Source organism: Arachis duranensis, chromosome 10 (assembly GCF_000817695.3).
Source record: "Arachis duranensis cultivar V14167 chromosome 10, aradu.V14167.gnm2.J7QH, whole genome shotgun sequence".
Lineage (NCBI taxonomy): Eukaryota > Viridiplantae > Streptophyta > Magnoliopsida > Fabales > Fabaceae > Arachis > Arachis duranensis.
Genome location: NC_029781.3, coordinates 69,264,130 through 69,283,112, shown reverse-complemented (window position 1 = coordinate 69,283,112; position 18,983 = coordinate 69,264,130). Strand labels below are relative to the sequence as shown.

The 18,983-nt window shown below is 36.2% G+C and overlaps 1 protein-coding gene across 1 annotated transcript; it reads left to right on the top strand.

Moving 5' to 3' along the window:
* Positions 1–3,107: 3,107 nt before the first annotated feature.
* On the top strand, positions 3,108–10,045 carry LOC107470155 (uncharacterized). Its single transcript, XM_016089544.3, has 15 exons — positions 3,108–3,293; positions 3,433–3,567; positions 3,887–3,973; positions 4,080–4,151; positions 4,592–4,790; positions 5,140–5,258; positions 5,460–5,892; positions 6,172–6,350; positions 6,529–6,684; positions 6,993–7,205; positions 7,578–7,726; positions 7,962–8,076; positions 8,228–8,308; positions 9,036–9,435; positions 9,760–10,045. Exons 1-14 carry the CDS (start codon positions 3,165–3,167, stop codon positions 9,225–9,227), a joined length of 2,259 nt encoding a protein of 752 aa, XP_015945030.1. The 5' UTR covers positions 3,108–3,164; the 3' UTR covers positions 9,228–9,435; positions 9,760–10,045.
* Positions 10,046–18,983: the final 8,938 nt, after the last annotated feature.

Below are 18,983 nucleotides of genomic sequence, written 5' to 3'. Positions count from 1 at the left end.
ATTAAGAGCCCACCTACTCATCAAATGAACCCTAATGTCCTCCAACATTGTCACTATAGGTTTCTCCCTAGAGTTTACTATTACACTATTAAAGCTCTCACACATGTTGTTCACAAGAGTATCACATTTAGAGTGAAAATTAAACCTGGACCTGCTCCAAAATCTTGGAGGAATAGCGTTTAGATGTCTGTGCGCATCCACATTGATCTGCATTATGATTTGCATCTCTTTCTCCCATTTCTTCTAGTGTGCCTTTGCACACCTCCACATCAGCTGCTTCAGGTGTAACCCAGAAAATTTCTTCCTAAAGTTGCTGTAAAGATGGCGGACACAGAACCTATGATCCACTCCTGGAATAACTTCATCAAAAGCAGGCAACAGACCCTAATAGAGTAGGTAAAATTGATTCACATAACAATGAATGCATTAATAAAGGACAAAAGCAAACAACATCCACAATTTAAATTTATCACATGTAAGATTTTAATTGCAATCCTAACCATTTACTTTCTGCTGATCATACATGAAGGTTGTTCCCAATAACCTCAGCTCCAAAGTCGTCAATGAGCAGCTGGAGAAACCAACTTCAGGTGTCTTTAGTCTCTGCCTCCACAACGGCATAGGCGATTGAAAACATTTGATCATTGGGATCCCACCCAATCGCTGTCAACAACTGCCCCCCTTGAGGTGTCTTTAGAAAATAGCCATCCAATCTAACAAACTTTCTACACTGCAGGAAGCTCTTCTTGTAAGCAGCTAGGCACACATATACCCTTTGAAAAATGCAGTAATTGTTTAACCCCTGGTGCTGGTCCTCAACCTCGAAATCAGGGGAACTCTTTACCTTGAGCGTCATTGAGGACCCTGGATTAGCACGTAGCAGCTCGGAGCAGTAGTCAGCAATCCTTTTGTATTGCTTCTGGTAAGCTCCCTGAATCTCATCCAATGCAGCTTGTCTAAACCTTGCTGCCATTGAAGTTGTCACTGTCAAATTCCATTTCCTTTGTGCCTTGTTGACCAGATCCTTTATCTTTACCTTTGGGTTACCTTCCACTTTCTTCCTAAATGCTTTACTCAGCCAACCAGTATGCAGTATCCCTACCCTATGTGACTGGCCACAAGTATGCTTAAGGTTCACTGACCTCAGCTGCCAAGTCTCCTCCTTCACTCATTTTTGCTGCGTATAACCAAAACGGGCAACCTTCTTGATAAACAGCCCTCACCCTCACCAAGTCAAGTTTCGCATACCTCAGTCCCCTTCTTGTTTGCACTGCATAAGCTGTTACCGTGTCCTTGAATTCCTCCGTTGAAGCAAACACAGTTCCAACTTCCCATTTGTACCTTGTCATGTCTTTCACATCTTTATGGATCGGATATCTAACTGCTTTATTGTTATCATCATCCTCGCTGTCCTCTTTCTCTGAGCCACCACCCACTTCATAATCCACATCAACTTCATCACTATTGAACCCTTCCTCATCACTGAAATCACCTCCTGCAACCCCTTTTCCTTTTTCAACCCGATCACCATCCGTCCCACCTCTTACTTCATCAAATCCGCTCTCATCATCATACTCCTCTTCACTATCTGTAAACATCACATCATCTGCACTATCAACCTCACCATCATATGGAATGAAATCCTCATCATCACTATCCTCATCACAATTCGATTTAACCTGCTCATCTGGGTTCAGCTTATCTCCCTCTTTAACCGCCTCCGCATTGGCCCTTTCCACCTCCTGACCTTATCACCCTAATAAATCACCAACTGTTTCTCATTATGTACCTCTTCATCATTGGCCCTCCCCGCCTCCTGAACCTGTTCACCTGGGCCTCCAACATCAAGAAACCCTACTTTAGGAAATTCTTCATCAACCTCAACTTTATGGACCACGTACAGATCGACATGACCACTCTTCCCCGCTATTTTACACATCCCAATGGCATCTCTGTCTCCTTCAAATAACTTCAAATCGTTCTCTAACCATTCAGAACTTGGGTCCTTATACCAGAAAGCTGAGATTTTTTCCTTTGTGTATCCAAACTGTCCCACCTCAGCATATGCCTCAAAAAGAGACCAACAATCCATATCAACATCTTCGATCACAGTCCTTTCTCCCTCTATATACTCCAATGTACCATTGTCATACCCAAATCTACCACCATGGTACACAGTCAGGTTAAAGGTTTCCATCACCTAAAACCTACAAACAAAAATCACACCCAACTCCCATTAGTAAACCACCAAATACCCTTCACACAGTATTAAGTTCAAGCTCCAAAAATCAAAACAAATGCTGCACACGTACCTGATTCGAGATGACTGTCACGAGAACGACCTCCTCTTCCACTCTTTTCCACGCAATGCAAACACAGTGACGCTACTCCTCAGGCCATCACTCACTCAGTTAGGGCATCATTGAAGGTGAAGGATCAGTGTTCGTTTGTGTAACGTTACTCACATAATGAATTGGTTTCGTGGGAATAAAACACGAAGCGTCAAAGGGCTCAGGGGCAAATTTGGAATTAAAATTTTTTAATGCACTTGAGGACGATTTTAAAGTGTATCTAAACGTTCGGGATGATTTTAATAACAAAAAAAGGTCGATGACGAATTTGATTTTCAGCCGTTACCTTAGGGACGATTTCAGTACTTATCCCTTTAATCAACTAGTACTAAAAAAGTTATCTCATCTCTTTCGAGCATCAATTTTACGCTTCCCATCTTTCCATTTTAATCTCTTCTACCAACCTTTTTATATACTAATTACATGCTAAAAGTTTGGATTATTGATATTATTAATATTTTTTATTATTTTCAATTTTTTTTGAAAATACGTGTATCTCGTTTAAACGCGTGTAAACAAGATATACATGTATCACGTCCACTTATTTTATTTCATTTACCCGATAAACGAAATATATGTAAAATTATCTCGTTTATAGTAATAAACGAGATAAAAAAATATTTATTTTGATAAATATTTTTTTAATTATTTGTTTCGGTAATTATTATATTTATTTAATTTATAAAAATAAAAAATCCGTTTTACCCTTACGGGAAAACGAAAATAGAGGGAAACAAGTAGAAGCACACCAACGCTGGTAACTAGGAATCTAGGATAGTAAACTAGTAAACTGAGCTGGTGTTGTAGAAAAAGATGGAAACTCTGAAAGCTGCGATTCCCGAAGGCCTGAAGCGCATGATTGGTGATAGCACCGTCGATGATCTTCGCGCCACCTCTTCCTCCCTCCACAGCTTCTTCCATCACTTCGAGCCCTTCCACCAGGTAAACTTCCTCGTTCTACTCTACTCTATTCGTCACTCCTTACCAACTAAAATTCCTAATTTTCTTTGCTTCGAATCTTCGATATCTGAACTTCCGATTAAACCCTAACGAACCGCAATCGAACTTCTTCCTGTGTTAGTTACTCACTGAACTCGTGGATCCCAAGCATGCTCTCTGCGGCAAGAGCAAAGACGCTGCGCTCGAATCCAAGCAGCTCGGAAACCAGTGCTTCTCCAAAGGAAATTACGCCAACGCTCTAGATTTCTATACTCAGGTTTTTCTTTTTCTTTTTTTTTTTTTTGCTTTTTTTTTATCACCGCAAATATTCGTTTAATAATGTGCTATTGCTTCGCATGTCATAACATTTGGAGTTTCAGCGATAACTGTTCTCGCTTATTGAGAAAATATGTTAATCCTTTTCCAATTGAACTAGCATACTACGAATAATGTAAAAGGACGGATAAATACGATCCATCATTCCATCTGTACATTGTTTTGGTCATGGAGTAAGTTTGAATACTAGTATATTGTTACTTGCTATTTAGTTTTTAACGGTTCACTATAGTTTTTCTGTTCTCTAATATGAAATGTAGGCATTGCGAAAGGCACCTTTTGAGGATGGTGATATGGAAAATAATCTGGTTGCAACTTTGTATATCAATCGAGCTACTGTATTGCATGTAAGCTCCACTATTGTGCCACACACACACGCACACTTTTTATTTATTTATTTGTTTGAAGGCTTGATATTGTGGTCAAGTATTTATTCCCGTAGGTTTCCTGCAGAAAATGAGTCTTTTGACAGAGTGTTTGCGAGATTGTACTCGTGCCCTTCAGATGTGTCCAAGCAATGCAAAGGTGAAAATCATCTCCGATGACCCATTTTTCATCATATTCTACTTTCTTTTTACATCATTACAGAGAGGGATGAATTTCTTGCATCTGTCTCAAGTTTATTTTTATGTGTAAAGTGCAACGAATGCTTTTCCATTAAATTATTTATTAGTAATTAAGAAGTATGATTAGCTTTACATCTTGATGTAAGTATGCATATGGTTTTGGGCGATGGTTTATGAATGAGTATTGGAGATTTCTTCGGATTTGACTTACAAACATGATAATTGAGGTGTGATATAAAATACTTTACTTCCTCATCCTAAAAATCAGTCTATGATGATGCCAGTGAATCTTTAGGATTATGTGTTTCAATGTTTGATTAAGTGGATGGGACAATGATTATATATACATACTTAAATTGTAGTTTCCACTCTTTCAATATCTTATTGTTTTGGCTGCAGGCATGGTACAGAAGAGGTAAGGCAAATGCTTCCCTGGGAAATTATAAAGATGCGATGTGTGACCTAAATATGGCTAAAACTGTGGAATCATCATTGAGTGGGAAGAGACAAATAGAAAGTGAGGAGAAAAATATTTTCGACCAATGCAAGAGCACAAGCACAGTAAGACAACGTAAGGAGAACACCTTGACTACAGTGGGTAAGAGGCTTTCCTTGTCTACTTAAGCAGCAAGTTACAGTTGAAACTGTAAAGCTACTTGGTCAAGGTGATGTTAAGTTCAGTTTTCTAATGCATGTACCATTGAACTATGTTCAAGTAAAAGAGGTATAAACCCTATAGATTAGTTTAAAAAAAATCAAAGACAAGAAACTGAAAGGAACTAGGGTTCAGTTATCACTTCAAGGAATGTGGCCAAGTTTCCATTTCCCCCTGACCCTGCTGTTTCCTGTTGTTTTGCATCTGCTACCCCAGTGCACATGTATTCTGCACCAATGTATTTCTCTTTTTGAGATAGTAAGATGAAGATGGTGTAGTACATTTGTGGCAGGTGAGGTTCCCCAAGTAATGCTACAGTGTGTCAACATACCTGAGAAAGGAAGAGGCATGGTATCATCAAATGCCATTTCACCTGGTTCTTTGGCTCATAGTGAAGAACCTTATGCTGTGGTAATACACATTTTGCTTTATGTGCTATTTGTGTGGTATTAGGACATAGGGTTTACAGTCATTATGTTGTAAACATGAATCTCCTCACTTCTTAAGATCAATAGTTACTTTCCATTTTAGTTTTGTATATTTATATTCCTTGAGTGGTGTAAACTTATTTTGGCAAGTTAACTTGGTAGTATTTTTAATTCATAATTTCAGATAATATTAAAGCAATGCCGGGACAGTCATTGCCACTATTGCTTGAATGACCTACCTGCTGATAGGGTACCCTGTAGATCATGTTCAGTACCACTGTATTGCTCCCAGCAATGCCAGACACAGGCTGGTGGGCAAGTCTTAAGGATTTTCCCAGAAGTTCACAGCATTATTGAGAAGTTACCCAGTGACCTTGGAGAGTATGCTGACAAAGTTATTCAAGGCCATGATTCCAAATGTGAAACACAGAATATCACTGAACATAAGCATGAATGTCGTGGTGTAAATTGGTCTGCAGTACTACCATCAGAGGTGGTTTTAACTGGCCGAATACTGGCAAGGTTTTTACTAGAGAGGACATCAGAAAATATTACATACTTTGTGGAGAAGCTGGTAGGTATTAAATGCAAGCAGCCGTTTTTCAGAACAGCTGATTGTGTTGTTAACTTGCGATCTTATTGCAGCTGGCTAACTATGGCTTCTATACTCTTGTGGAGCTGCATTGTCCATTGACGAAGTCACCATTTCCCAGGTTGGTTAGGAAATCCTTTTTGTGCATGCACACTGCTGCATATGCATGTCTATTAATACTTCCGTCAGCAGCAGAACCATCATTAATCATGTATTTAACAGTATTTTTTTACAAAATTTGATGGTGAAAGTGTTTCTTGCAGAAATCAACTTTTCTATATTTTCTTATGATTGAATCATTTAGCTCTTCTATTCAAATTTTATGTAATTTTTTGTCTGACAATGCAGGTTGTTATAATTATTTCTCAAATGAAAGTGAATTGTATGACTGTTGTTCGTTTAAAATCAAAAGATGCTTGTGGGCTATCCGATCAGTTCGGAGATTTTCCATCCTGTCCATACTTAACTAGTAATGTGGAACAGGTATTTGTTTTCTGTCCTTATCTTTTATTGGAATATTTCTCTTTAAGACATTTTTTAAGCTTGTGCTGTATTTAATTGTGAATATCACTGCAAATTCTACTATTACAGTATAGACATTGTTGGTGGTAATAATTATCCCTGGTGATTTTAAGTCATATTCTGTCACTTTGCTTTTTAGGTCAGGGTGGGTAAAGCTATTTATAAAGCTGGAAGTTTATTCAACCATTCTTGCCAACCAAATGTTCATGCATATTTTATTTCACGTAATTTGTGTATACGGACAACAAAAGCTATACCTGCTGAGGGTCATCTGGAGTTGTCTTATGGTCCACAGGTAATTTCCTGTTGGTAACTAAAAGCCGTCTTTCATATTGCTAACCAGTTTTTCGGTTTGAATTATTTGAATGATCTCTAAAGTCTAACATGACTCTTCATAATGTATAATGAGTGCCAGTAATTATGCATCCCAAAAGCTTAAGCCTTTAGCATAGAGTTTTATTTATTTCTTTTATTTATATTTTTTGATCCAAAACAAGCCTTAAGAGCAAAGGTCTGTCAGACTTTGTTAGGTTCTTAATATAAATTCCCAATCTGCTGTGTGACTCCCTTGTTCATTTTTTAAAATAAATTTTTGTTTTGCAGGTTGGGTTCTGGGATTGTAAAGATCGCCTTAATTTCCTAAAAGAGGAGTACATGTTTCAGTGCCAGTGTACTGGTTGTTCTGAAGTCAATCTATCCGACATTGTCCTCAATGCATTTTGTTGTGTCAATTCTAATTGTTTTGGTGCAGTCTTGGATAGCAGAGTAGTTAGCTGTGAAAAGCAGAAAATCAAGAATTTCATGAGACATTTAAAGGTACTTTAGGGTTGCTTACATTGTAATGTGGGATAATTTTAACTTATGTGGTTTGTCACAAGTAATGCCTTGGTGTTTTCAAATCCTTTGGCAATATCAACACAATTTTCATTATTAAGATGCACAGCATTCTTAACTTCTCTTACTTGTAAGAACTTTTCTTCCACCATGTCTTCACTTTGGCAGATTTAAATTTTGCTAATTGTGTCTGTCACACTGTTGGCAATTGGATCAATATACTCTTAATAGACATTTTTAAAAAAAAAATAGTTGTTCATCCAGTGATTTACATAAGCTGTTGTGGTTGAGATTGAATAAAAGATCTTAAGGTTTGAGCTATTTTCTCCCCTTAAAATCCATCACTCTTTTCAGATAGACAAGAATGATGACATTCATAAAGTGCTCAACCAAAATGATGCCTCCCATCATATTCAACCTGGATACTGTCTGAAGTGTGGTTCTTACCGTGATTTGGTGCCTTCACGTGCTGCAGTTGATAAAGCTTTAATATTCATAAAAAGGTATGCATAGTTCAATTTGGGTCGTATGAATATTAATATCCCTGTAATGTGAATTGCAGCTTCCCTTTTTATGACTAAAGATATTCAGAGTTGGTATGGTTCCTCTATTGTTGCTATCTAGATGACTGCTCTGGCTTTTAATCCTGCATTAGCTCGCCTGATATAGTAGATTGCAGCTGATTGTTTGAACACTATAGTAGATTGCAGCTTATTGTTTGAAAGATGGTAATGGCAGGTTACAGGATGCAATATTATCAAAAGAAATTTTAAATACCACGATTGCAGATGCTTTGAGATCCTTGCATTTGCTAAGATCAAATTTGCATGCCTATAACAGGCTTATTGCAGAGGTGAGTTTTAGCCTCATCCACCAAGTCCTCCCACTTAGGTCTAGAAGTTTAGATGAATACTTCTATTAAGGGCATAGGTTGTGATAGACGAAAAAATTTTACATCCTTTATATGATGGTTTTAACATATATTTTCCTGTTGATGTATGCAGGCAGAGGATAACCTTGCACAGGCCTTTTGTTTGTTGGGAGACTTTCAATTATCTATGGACCATTGTAAAGCATCCATCAAGGTAAATTTTTAGTTAATTAACCTACCATCTGGCATGTTGGATTTTGTCACTCAAAGTGAAAAGCAGAAGAGTGGGGATTTTTCCCCCCTGTATAGCTATGACAAATCAAGTGCTTTTTCCAGCAGCAGTATTATAACAAATCAGTATTATAAGTTATAACAAATTGGTAGAGGAACTCAGAAAATTGCCCCATTAACCCATGAACTAGCACTGCCATGTTACATTGCAAAATACTATAAGGGGTGCTGCTACTTCGTTGTGGTGACCTTCACTGATTTGGGATTTCTTTGAGAGGAGCTATCATGTATGCCAAATGTTGAAGTAGTTTGTGAAGGTGTTATACTGTTATTGTTGAGGAAGTATGAAAAATATTTTTAGAATTGTGTGATTTTTTTAAAATAAAATTGTCATAAAAATATTATAAAAGACGCAGTCATTGGGCAAAGTCGACCTGTGGTTTTGTTAGATTGTATGTGCTGTGAGTTTTATTATCACTGTATTTGCTATTGACTGAAATTTGTATAGTTTTTTTTATTTTAAACACATATTTTGAGGAACTTAAGCCTTTGAAGAACCATGGAATCGTGATCTGATTGTTTGTCGTTGGGTTATGCTTTTATGTGATCTGATTGTTTGTCGTTGGGTTATGCTTTTATGTGCAAATTGTTTCAATTAGTTAGTCGTTCCAAGTAATAAATCTATAGTGATTCATTCTTTTATTTGACAGATTCTAGAGAAGTTGTATCATCCTGATGATATAGTTATTGCATATGAACTTGTGAAGCTTTGTTCGATCCAACTTTCCGTAGGAGATGGTTCTGCAATGGATAGCATAAACCGGATTGGTGATATCTTCTCATGTTATTATGGACTTCATGCTGACTTGGTTTTCCCGTATCTTCAATACCTTAGGAGATAAATTTAGAAATTTTCAGGGGGGTCTCTAATTAAATGCTTTTTGTCCCAGTGAGATATAAATGTGAAGTATAACAGCTCAAGTGACTGGAGATTTGATGTGAAAGATATATAATAGTCTAGCCTCAAGAAAGATTGCCTGAAGCTCACTTGTGCAGTTTGGCAAATCAACCTCTCGTGCATTGATAAATATGGTGTCCTTGAATATCCAGGTGTGCTCTCTGACATCTCTCTGGAACTGACACGTCTATTTTGTTAATGAGTTGACTAAGGAGTTAATTTTTTCCAATTTATCTCAGTCAATTTGTTGTAAATTATTTTTTTATTCTAAATTTTGTACCTCAAGTCTTAAACTTTTTAAAAAACAAGGGTTAAAAAAGTTTTATAATAAAAAAGAATGTTAGCTAATATTAACTAATTAAAAATTAGTATAATTGAAAGGGGAAAAATTTAAGGAGGGCCTCAAAGTATTAGTGGATAGAATATAATGTTAGCTTCGTTATTAATTTCGATGTGATGATACCTTCTGTATCCAGATATCCAGAGAGGCCAATGTGGTTGCAAGACACGATACGATACTAGCCAGTGTTAATGACCGACTTGGTTCCCTCTTTAAGCTATTAGGTACATGTGTCTACTAAACTGCATTTACCTCTTACATTTTGGTAAAGGGTAGACCGGCATTGACAGTAACGGACATGTTTACCCTTTTTTTATGTTGGTCCGAACGGACAAGTTGACTTTAGGGATTCTAAAGCTACATTTTGTTTTTGCAAAAGCAAGTAAAATAAATGTATGAAATAATCAGGCGGAGCCTATTAAGGTTGATTGTTTTAGTTATGGACAAGAAAGATGTATTACACGTCACACCTAAAGGGGGAATTGAGGTGCAAATGCAAGTATATGGGTGTTGGGGACGTAGAAAAGCGACACACAAGTTGCGTGTTGAAGGAAGCAGAATTGGTCAGTGTTGGAATACGTGACTTGCTTCTTGATTATTTTTATAACCCTATACGAAAGTTTCGTATAACTACTAAGTTAGCCATTTCCCATCATTTTGAGTCGAGTTGTGTATATGTATTGGTGGTGTGAGGGTAGATCATTTCTAGTGCGAGTTCAAAGAGAAAATAAAGGTGGAATTTTGGAAGCAATGGAAGGTAGCGCAAATTTACTAGTGTATTGCGATTGTGAGATTATATGACATACACGGGGTGTGAGTTTTGCGTGTGGGTATCCATAGCTATAATATGGTCTTTGTCAAAGCATAGAAAGTAATATTTTAAAGATGGTGGACAATATTTTGTATAGGAATCCTATTATCATATTGGCGGGCTAATAAAGTTTGACACAATATCCATTGTTGATGAAGCAAATATGCATTAGATATTTCAGATTATCAACAAACTCAAGCTCAAGTTCTAATAATAGCGTTGTATGTTAAGTTTGAACATATAGCTGTGAATAGTTCAACACAAATCAGACATGGATGACGGAGAAATAATATGCGAAGAAAACAATAGTGAGAGTGAAGAGGACTTTGAAGCCAACTACAAAGTCGGTGACGAGGATGAGGATGGTGACAAGATAAGTGATACGGTCGTGCAAAATGCAGTAGTTTCACGTGCAAGACAGCATTTTTTCGATGTTCTACTTTTTTTGTGCGTACCCTAAATTTTGGCATCATGCGTGCAACAAAATTTTCAGAATATGCAAAAATGGGTATGTTAATAGTCCAAGGGTATCGTTGGGGAAACGTGGAAAATGGCTCAAGCTCTCTTTGGATACCATGGATAAGGAAAGACTGCTAAGGATCCCATCCGCTTCAGAGATAGATATGCGGCGGACTTGTTTGACAAATTATACTACATCTGTTAGTATGTTAATGGCCCTGTACAAAAATAGGGATGATAGTTCCTCACTCAAGGTCCCATAGAGACTATATATCCTTGGATGGTATGGAAGTTTTCCTCCAATTTCTTTGAGAGTGATATGGAGCAGGTGTTTCTCCGGGACTGAGCGAATCCTATGGAGGTGCGACCTCTACGAGGAAAAGATGACTATGAGAAATTGACATCCATGTGCAACTCCACGCGGACCTACAACTCCAAGTGGTCCCCATCGGACTGAGAGCGAGCCAGCTCACGATGGAGGCCATAACTGAGCTCTATATCATCTTCAATTACGTATAGCCGAACACCCATTTCACAAACGTTACAATAGAGACAACAATCTTGTATTGTATTCTGGACGAAAAAGGGTGGATCTCCCCAAGCTCATTTACAATAAGATGAAGGATACTTTTAAGGCTAGTGTGCTTCCATTCCCGAGGCTTATTATGGGGTTGGTTGAATCGGTCAACATCCACTTAGAGGAGGACGAGTTAAAGGCAGAGGTCCCCAAGAAGAACTAGATTATTCCGTGCGGGGAGTTCAAGGAAGAGCCAGCAAAGCCATCAAGTTGGAGCTAAAACTATTGGAGCTAAAACTAGAGATATATTGATGAAAACCATTAGAAATTTTAGAGAAAAATTGGAGCACTTTCTAGAATTTAAGCTAAAAATTTTAAGACATTGTAAAAATTGATTGTGGTAGTGTAGTGTGTCCTTCTCCTTCAAAACATGGCTTCAAATATCATCTCATACAGCTAGGAACAGATCTAGAAATTTTTAGATGGTAGAACCGAATTTTAGATGAATTTTTTAATTTTTTTTTACTATAATTTTCTTTACATAAAAGTAATTTAGATATAATATATATTTTATGAAAAAAAATCTAAGGTATACAATGTAATTTTTAAAGCATAACAATGTAAGTCATTATTAGTATTCTATATAATAACATTAAGTTAAATATGTTAATATTTTAATATTATTAAAAAATAGGGAAAAAATAAAAATAAATATAGAAATGAGTATATAGAAACTAAATTGAAAAGTATATGTTAGCAAATAAGATGAAATACCCCTGATACCGAATTTACAATTCAATATTCCATAGAACTACCAACAAATGTACCGGTCTTATCAAGTAATAAAATTCACAAGAGTGAGATTGATCTTCCGAGGATTAAAAGATTAAGCAAGCAATAATTGATTGGTTATTCTAGTTAGACGGTCAGAATTGGGTGATGATCAAACAAAAAATATAAATGACTTGAAATTAAAAGAAAACAATAAAGAACAAGAAAGTAAAGAACATAAAAGTAAAGTACTGGGAAGTAAAGTGTAAAGAAAATAAAGTGCAAGAAAACAATTGACGGAAAGGTAAAATGCTAGAACTAAGAATGAAAAGAACATTGGGATTAAGAGATATTGCATTCTCAAGATCAATAATTTTCATCTCCTCTTTAATCATGCAATCATTGATCTCTTAGCAAATCATAAGCAATCAAACCCCAATCTCTTGGTGATTTGATTTCTCTTAACTTGATCAATTGACAATCTCTTGACCTAATTATTCATGAGAAGAGATGAAGAGTGGTCTCTGATTTAGAGCCACACAAATTCATGAATCAAGTGTTGGAAAGATTATATGTCACGTATCAATCTCAAACCCAATTTCATAACCATTGTGAGAAAGAACTTCAAGCACAATTCAATGATCCCTCTTTCGAGGCTCCCATAGAATTCAAGTTGGATTCAATGTCGTTCTCAAGATAATTGAACCCTTGGGATGAAGAACGAAGTTCTTTCTAAAGAAACAATAAAAGAAGAATTGAAGATGAAGAAAAAAAATATATCAATCCATTAGATTGCAATAGAGTTCTCTTTCTCAAATGTTGGAAATTAGAAGCTCATAACTTAATATTTACAAGAGTGGGTGTGACAAAAAATGGAAGAGAAGAGTGTGAAGTGTGAAGAGAGGAGTCCGAAGACCCCCTCCTGAAATCTCCGTGATATGATAAAACTAAAGTCTAATTATAAGTTATCCTAGATTACAAATTCAAATAAAATTCAAAACAAATTACAATCCAATGAAAATTAACTATTCTAGATGATTTTTGTGACCTTGATTGGTTAATAATTGTGGGTTTGCTTGCATGAGTTTTGAAGTGAACTTGAGCAATACTTGAACCAAATTGAGAGGCTCTAGATGGACTTGGCGTCATTTGTACTAATGCCTTCAGTACTTGACGTTGCCAACGCCCAGCTGGTGTTATCTTAAACGAGCGCCCTTTAAAATGGGCGTTGTTTTCATTTGTTACGTGTACGCGTCGCCCTTATCGCAAGCGTTATCCAAACAGACGCCAGTTAAACGTTGGCGTTGCCAACGCCAGAGTAATCTTCCCAAGGCAAAATTTTCATCTTCAAGCGTACGCGTCGCCCACGCTTACGCGTGGCCTTCGTTGCGGGCGTTTGTTGAAACAGTGCCAGTTCAATCCTGGGGTTGCTTTGGGTGTTGAAGCTGGATCTGGCATTGTTCTGGGCATTGTTAACAGCTATGCCCCTTACATTTTTTTTCAGCTTGTGTTACGCACACTTCCCATATCCTTCAATCATCCTTGTTTCGTGTTTTTTTGCTTCTTTTTCTACCATTTTCTACAAATTTTATTAAATCAAAGAGATCAAAACAATATACAACTTAAGCACAAAAATACATTATAATTAACCATTATGAATTCATTTTTATTGTGAAAAAGCATAGAAAAACACAACATAATGCGCATGCATCACAACACCAAACTTAAACTTTGCTTGTTCTAAAGCAACTAAAGAATCATGCAATAGATTTTGACAATCCAAGGTGAGAAGAATAGTAATTTAATGTTCATGGTTGGCTAGTCTACTATGCATGCAACAATCACAAAAGAAATTCAAATGATTGATGTTTCTATCTAGCTCACTTTATGAAATATTTTTTTTTTTATTTTCTTTCCTTGAAACAAGCTTTTCATCTTTTTCTTAGCTTAGCTTCTTGGATGTTTTGCACCATTAGTTAAAAGGTTTGACTCTAAATGCTTTGTTTTCAAGTATTACCACTTGATACATAAGCACCACAAGCATTTAATTAGAGGATTCTTTAAGCTCATTTGTCTCTTTTCTTTACTTTCTAATCATTGATTCTCAGAGTCTTGAGCTTTTGAGGGAATGCTTTGCACGTGAGCCTAACTTTGACTCTAAGTGTTCTGTTTTCAAACTTTTTACTTGATACATAAACACCACAAGTACTTGACTAATGAATTGTCATTGGTACTCAGAGCCTTTAGCTTTCTTATTTTTCCTTTTTTCTTTCTTGATCATTAATTGCATTGCTTCTTCAAGGTTTTCAAACTTTCAAATATTTCATAAAATGTCCTAGATGAAAACTTCAATCAAACAAATTCAAATGTATTTTGAGCAACAATAGTCATGCTAGCCTTCCAATACTCATATGCTCATGCTAGCTTCTTCTTTAATTTACCTTGTTTGTTTATGATCATGATACTTAATTACTTTGACTCACAAATTTTAAGATGGTAGTTATGATGTCACAGTTACAATTTAAAAATCAAACTATGCTTATTCACAAGGAATACACACATTCATATTAAAAAAATAGAAGACAATCATGCAATTGAATGTATACAGAATAAATAAGAGAAAAAAGAACTTAACCACCTTGTAGATCTTCATCATTATTGTTGTCATTTTTCTCCTATTCTTTCCCTCCAACACCAAACTTAGAATGATTTCTTATCCTCAAACAACAAATAAGACAGTGGTGATGGAATTTATGATGAATCATGAATGTCTTAAAACAATGATGTAAGTAATGCATGTGTTTGAGCAAGCAAATTTAAAGATAACAATGAAGGCCATAAGGGAAACAGAGACAATGTGATTGCATTAATAAGTGGGTTGTGCATGGTACCTTGCATGAAAGATAAGTGGCAACACCAAACTTAGTGTGACACTTTCATATGAAAATGATGCAAGTGCCTAGTAAAAATTTGGAAATCAAATTGTTGCATGGCAACACCAGACTTATTTTATGCAATCTCATGCCAAATTATTTGAAATTAAATTAGGCAAAGAAAGAAAATGTTACCAATAGTTAGGTTGCCTCCCAACAAGCGCTCTTTTAATATCATTAGCTTGACATTTTATTCATGAATTTCTTCCTCTTCTTTCAGTTGGTTAATAGAAATGACTTCAAGGGAGAACAGAAAAAAAATTAAAGTCCCCTATTTTGATCTCCTCCCAGCAAGCATTCTTTTGTTATTGGCTTGAGTGAATTTGCTTGTTGGAGCAGGGGTTGGATTGCTCTTTGTCCTTCTCTTTTTTCGTGGATGTTGTCCTCCGTTCCTTGGTCACGATCCTCTTTTCAGTATTTTTGTTGATTGCCTTCACTTCTTTGATATCAAGACTTGAGTGTTGTGTGATAGTTGGAGTATTTCCTTCACCGAGAACTTCTTGGAATGGTGGTTCAATGGACTCACCCTCTATGCAACTTTTTGCTTCATTGGAGTGTGGATTCCTTTTGTTGTTTTTTTCCCTTACAACCTCCTTTTTCATTGGGGTTTTACTTGGTACAAAGACATCTTTTTCTTGCTCTACCAATTTCTCATTTTCGCCCACATTAAACACTACTCCACTCCTCAAGCTGATGGCATGGTATTCTTCCCCTGGTCAAGGAAAGACATTGGTGGGTTCATTAACAAAATGTTGTGCCAATTGTCTCATCTGCTCTTCTTGATTTCTTCTTGAGGCTTTCATATCTTCTACCACTTCTCTCATATTTTGTCCTAAGAACTCAATGAGTTGGGCAATCGAGAGATATCTCTAGAAGAGTTCCTCTATTGCAAGTGCTAGAAGAGATTTTTGATGAGTTCGTGGATGTGCATAGGTTGTGGTGAATTTGTTTTGAGGGACTTGATATGGATTTTGTGAAATTAGAAATGAATTTTGTGCTGAGACATACTCAAGTGGTGAAGAATTTTGATATGAGATATTAGGAGGTGAGGTTAAAAAATTAAGAGATGATGGCTCTTGATGAATGGGGTATGGATCATTAAAATATTTTTAGTTTTGGTCTTCTCAGCCACAACTTGAGTAGTTGTTACATTCATCAAAATATGGATCATTTTGTGGCCTTGGGAAGCATCCCATCACTCCTTGTTCTTGATACTCCCACCCACCATTAGCATAATAATATGAATCATTTTGTAGTGGGAGAAAATATCCCATATAATTTGCTTGATCAAAAGATGATGTATACTCCATTCTTTCTTTAAAATGTTATGTATCAAACACAATCATCAAGAGAAAAAGAAATTGAAATTTTCTATGTCACAAATGAGGAAATTCCTAGTGAGGCGATATCAAAAACAGTTAAGTGACAATAGTAAAAGAAAGAAATAAAAACAAAGAAATGACTAAAACAAAGAAAGAAAAAGTGTCTAATCTAGATAATCAATTAACCGGTAGTTTGTTAATCACAAATAATTTCTAGCAATGGCGCCAAAAATTTGATACAGAAATTTACAATTCAATATTCTGTAGAACTACCGGCAAGTGCATCGGGTCGTATCAAGTAATAAAACTCACAAGAGTTAGGTTGATCCCATTAGGATTAAAGGATTAAGCAAGCAATAGTCAGACGGTTATAATTGGGTGATGATCAAACAAAAAATGTAAATGACTTGAAATTAAAGGAAAACAATAAAGAACGAGAAAGTAAAGAACATAAAAGTACTGGGAAGTAAAGTGTAAAGAAAATAAAGTGCAAAAAAGTAATTGACGGAAAGGTAAAATGCTAGAACTAACTAAGAATGAAAAGAAAATTGGAATCAAGAGATATTGCATTCTCAGGATCAATAATTTTCATCTCCTTTTCAATCATGCAATCATGATCTCTTGACAAATCATAAGTAATTAAATTCCAATCTCTTGGTAATTTGATTTCTCTTAACTTTATCAATTGCCAATCTCTTGATCTAATTGTTCATGAGAAGATATGAAGAGTGGTCTCTGATTTAGAGCCACACAATTTCATGAATCAAGTGTTGGAAATATTATATGTCACGTATCAATTCCAAACCCAATTTCATAACCATTGTGAGAAAGAACTTCAAGCACAATTCTATGATCCCTCTCTTGAGGCCACCATAGAATTCAAGTTGGATTCAATTTCTTTCTCAAGATATTTGAATCCTTGGGATGAAGAACGAAGTTCTTTCTAAAGAAACAATAAAAGAAGAATTGAAGATGAAGAAAAAAAATATATCAATCTATTAGATTGCAATAGAGTTCTCTTTCTCAAATGTTGGAAATTAGAAGCTCATAACTTAATATTTACAAGAGTGGGTGTGACAGAAAATGGAAGAGAAGAGTGTGAAGTGTGAATAGAGGAGTCCGAAGACTCCCTCCTGGAATCTCCGTGATATGATAAAACTAAAGCCTATTTATAAGCTATCCCAGATTACAAATTCAAATGAAATTCCAAACAAATTACATTCCAATGAAAATTATCTATTCTAAATGATTCTTGTGACCTTGATTGGTTGACAACTGTGGGCTTGCTTGCATGAGTTTTGAAGTGAACTTGGAGCAATACTTGAACCAAATTGAGAGGCTCTAGATGGACTTGGCGTCATTTGTACCAACACCTTCATTAATTCGCGTTGGCTTAATCGAGCGCCCTTTAAAATGGGCATTGTTTTCACTTGTCACGCGTACGCGTGACCCTTATCGCAAGCGTTGTCCAAACGAGCGCTCGTTATATCTTGGCGTTGTTTTCACTTGTCATGCTTACACGTGGCCCTTGTCGCAGGCGTTGTCCAAACAAACACCAGTTAAACGTTGGCGTTGCCAACGCCAGAGTAATCTTTCCAGGGCAAAATTTTCATCCTCCCGCGTACACGTGACCTTCGTTGCAGGCGTTAGTTGAAACAGTGCCAGTTCAATCCTGGCGTTGCTCTGGGCGTTGGAGCTGAATCTGGCATTGTTATGGGCGTTTTTAACGGCTACGCCCCCTACATTTTTTTCCAGCTTGTGTTACGCACACTTCCCAGATCCTTCAATCATCCTTGTTTTGTGCTTTTTTGCTTCTTTTTCTACCATTTTTTACAAATTTTATTAAATCAAAGAGATCAAAGCAATATACAACTTAAGCACAAAAATACATCATAATTAACCATTATGAATTCATTTTTAATGTGAAAAGTATAGAAAAATACAACATGATGCTTATACATCACACACTGCATAAACAAAGGAACAAAAACTAATTAATAAACTCAACAAACTAATTATAACAACTATAGTGATGCATGCATTAAGTGACATCTCTAAGCAAAGAAATCAGTGCAAATTAGTGTACATCAAGCTTAAAGGGTACCATGCAATGCAAGAAATGAACCATGCAACATCATGTAACACCATACATGTAAGAAAAATGTGATTTTGGGCCATGTATTTCAACATGCCATTGGACACAAGCAAGGGCCGTTGAACGGCACTTTTAAATCATTTTTTTTATTTTGCAACAGGTTACCGTCTAATTGCTTATCAGTTCCATGCCATGCCAAAACAAATGTTGGATGGCAAGCACCAAGTTACCACACTTTTGGTTCTGTTTACTCAAGGCATAAAACCTTACATGGCTAAAATATTCTAAGATTGGTTGCAACACCAAACTTAGTTTTATGTAAAGCTGGTTCAAGATTGAATTATGGATGCATGCAAGGTGTGTTAATGCAATATATAATCTGAAATAGCATGTCCAAAATCAATTTGCTGTTTCACCTGGAATAGTCATGCAACTTGAATTGAAATGAACAA

Bases quoted from the DNA above. Each gene is read 5' to 3' on its own strand.
- LOC107470155 (XM_016089544.3), top strand. From the start codon at position 3,165: ATGGAAACTCTGAAAGCTGCGATTCCCGAAGGCCTGAAGCGCATGATT. The intron at 6,685-6,992 runs GTAATTTCCTGT...TTTGTTTTGCAG, and splicing joins AGTTGTCTTATGGTCCACAG to GTTGGGTTCTGGGATTGTAA. The intron at 7,206-7,577 runs GTACTTTAGGGT...CACTCTTTTCAG, and splicing joins ATTTCATGAGACATTTAAAG to ATAGACAAGAATGATGACAT.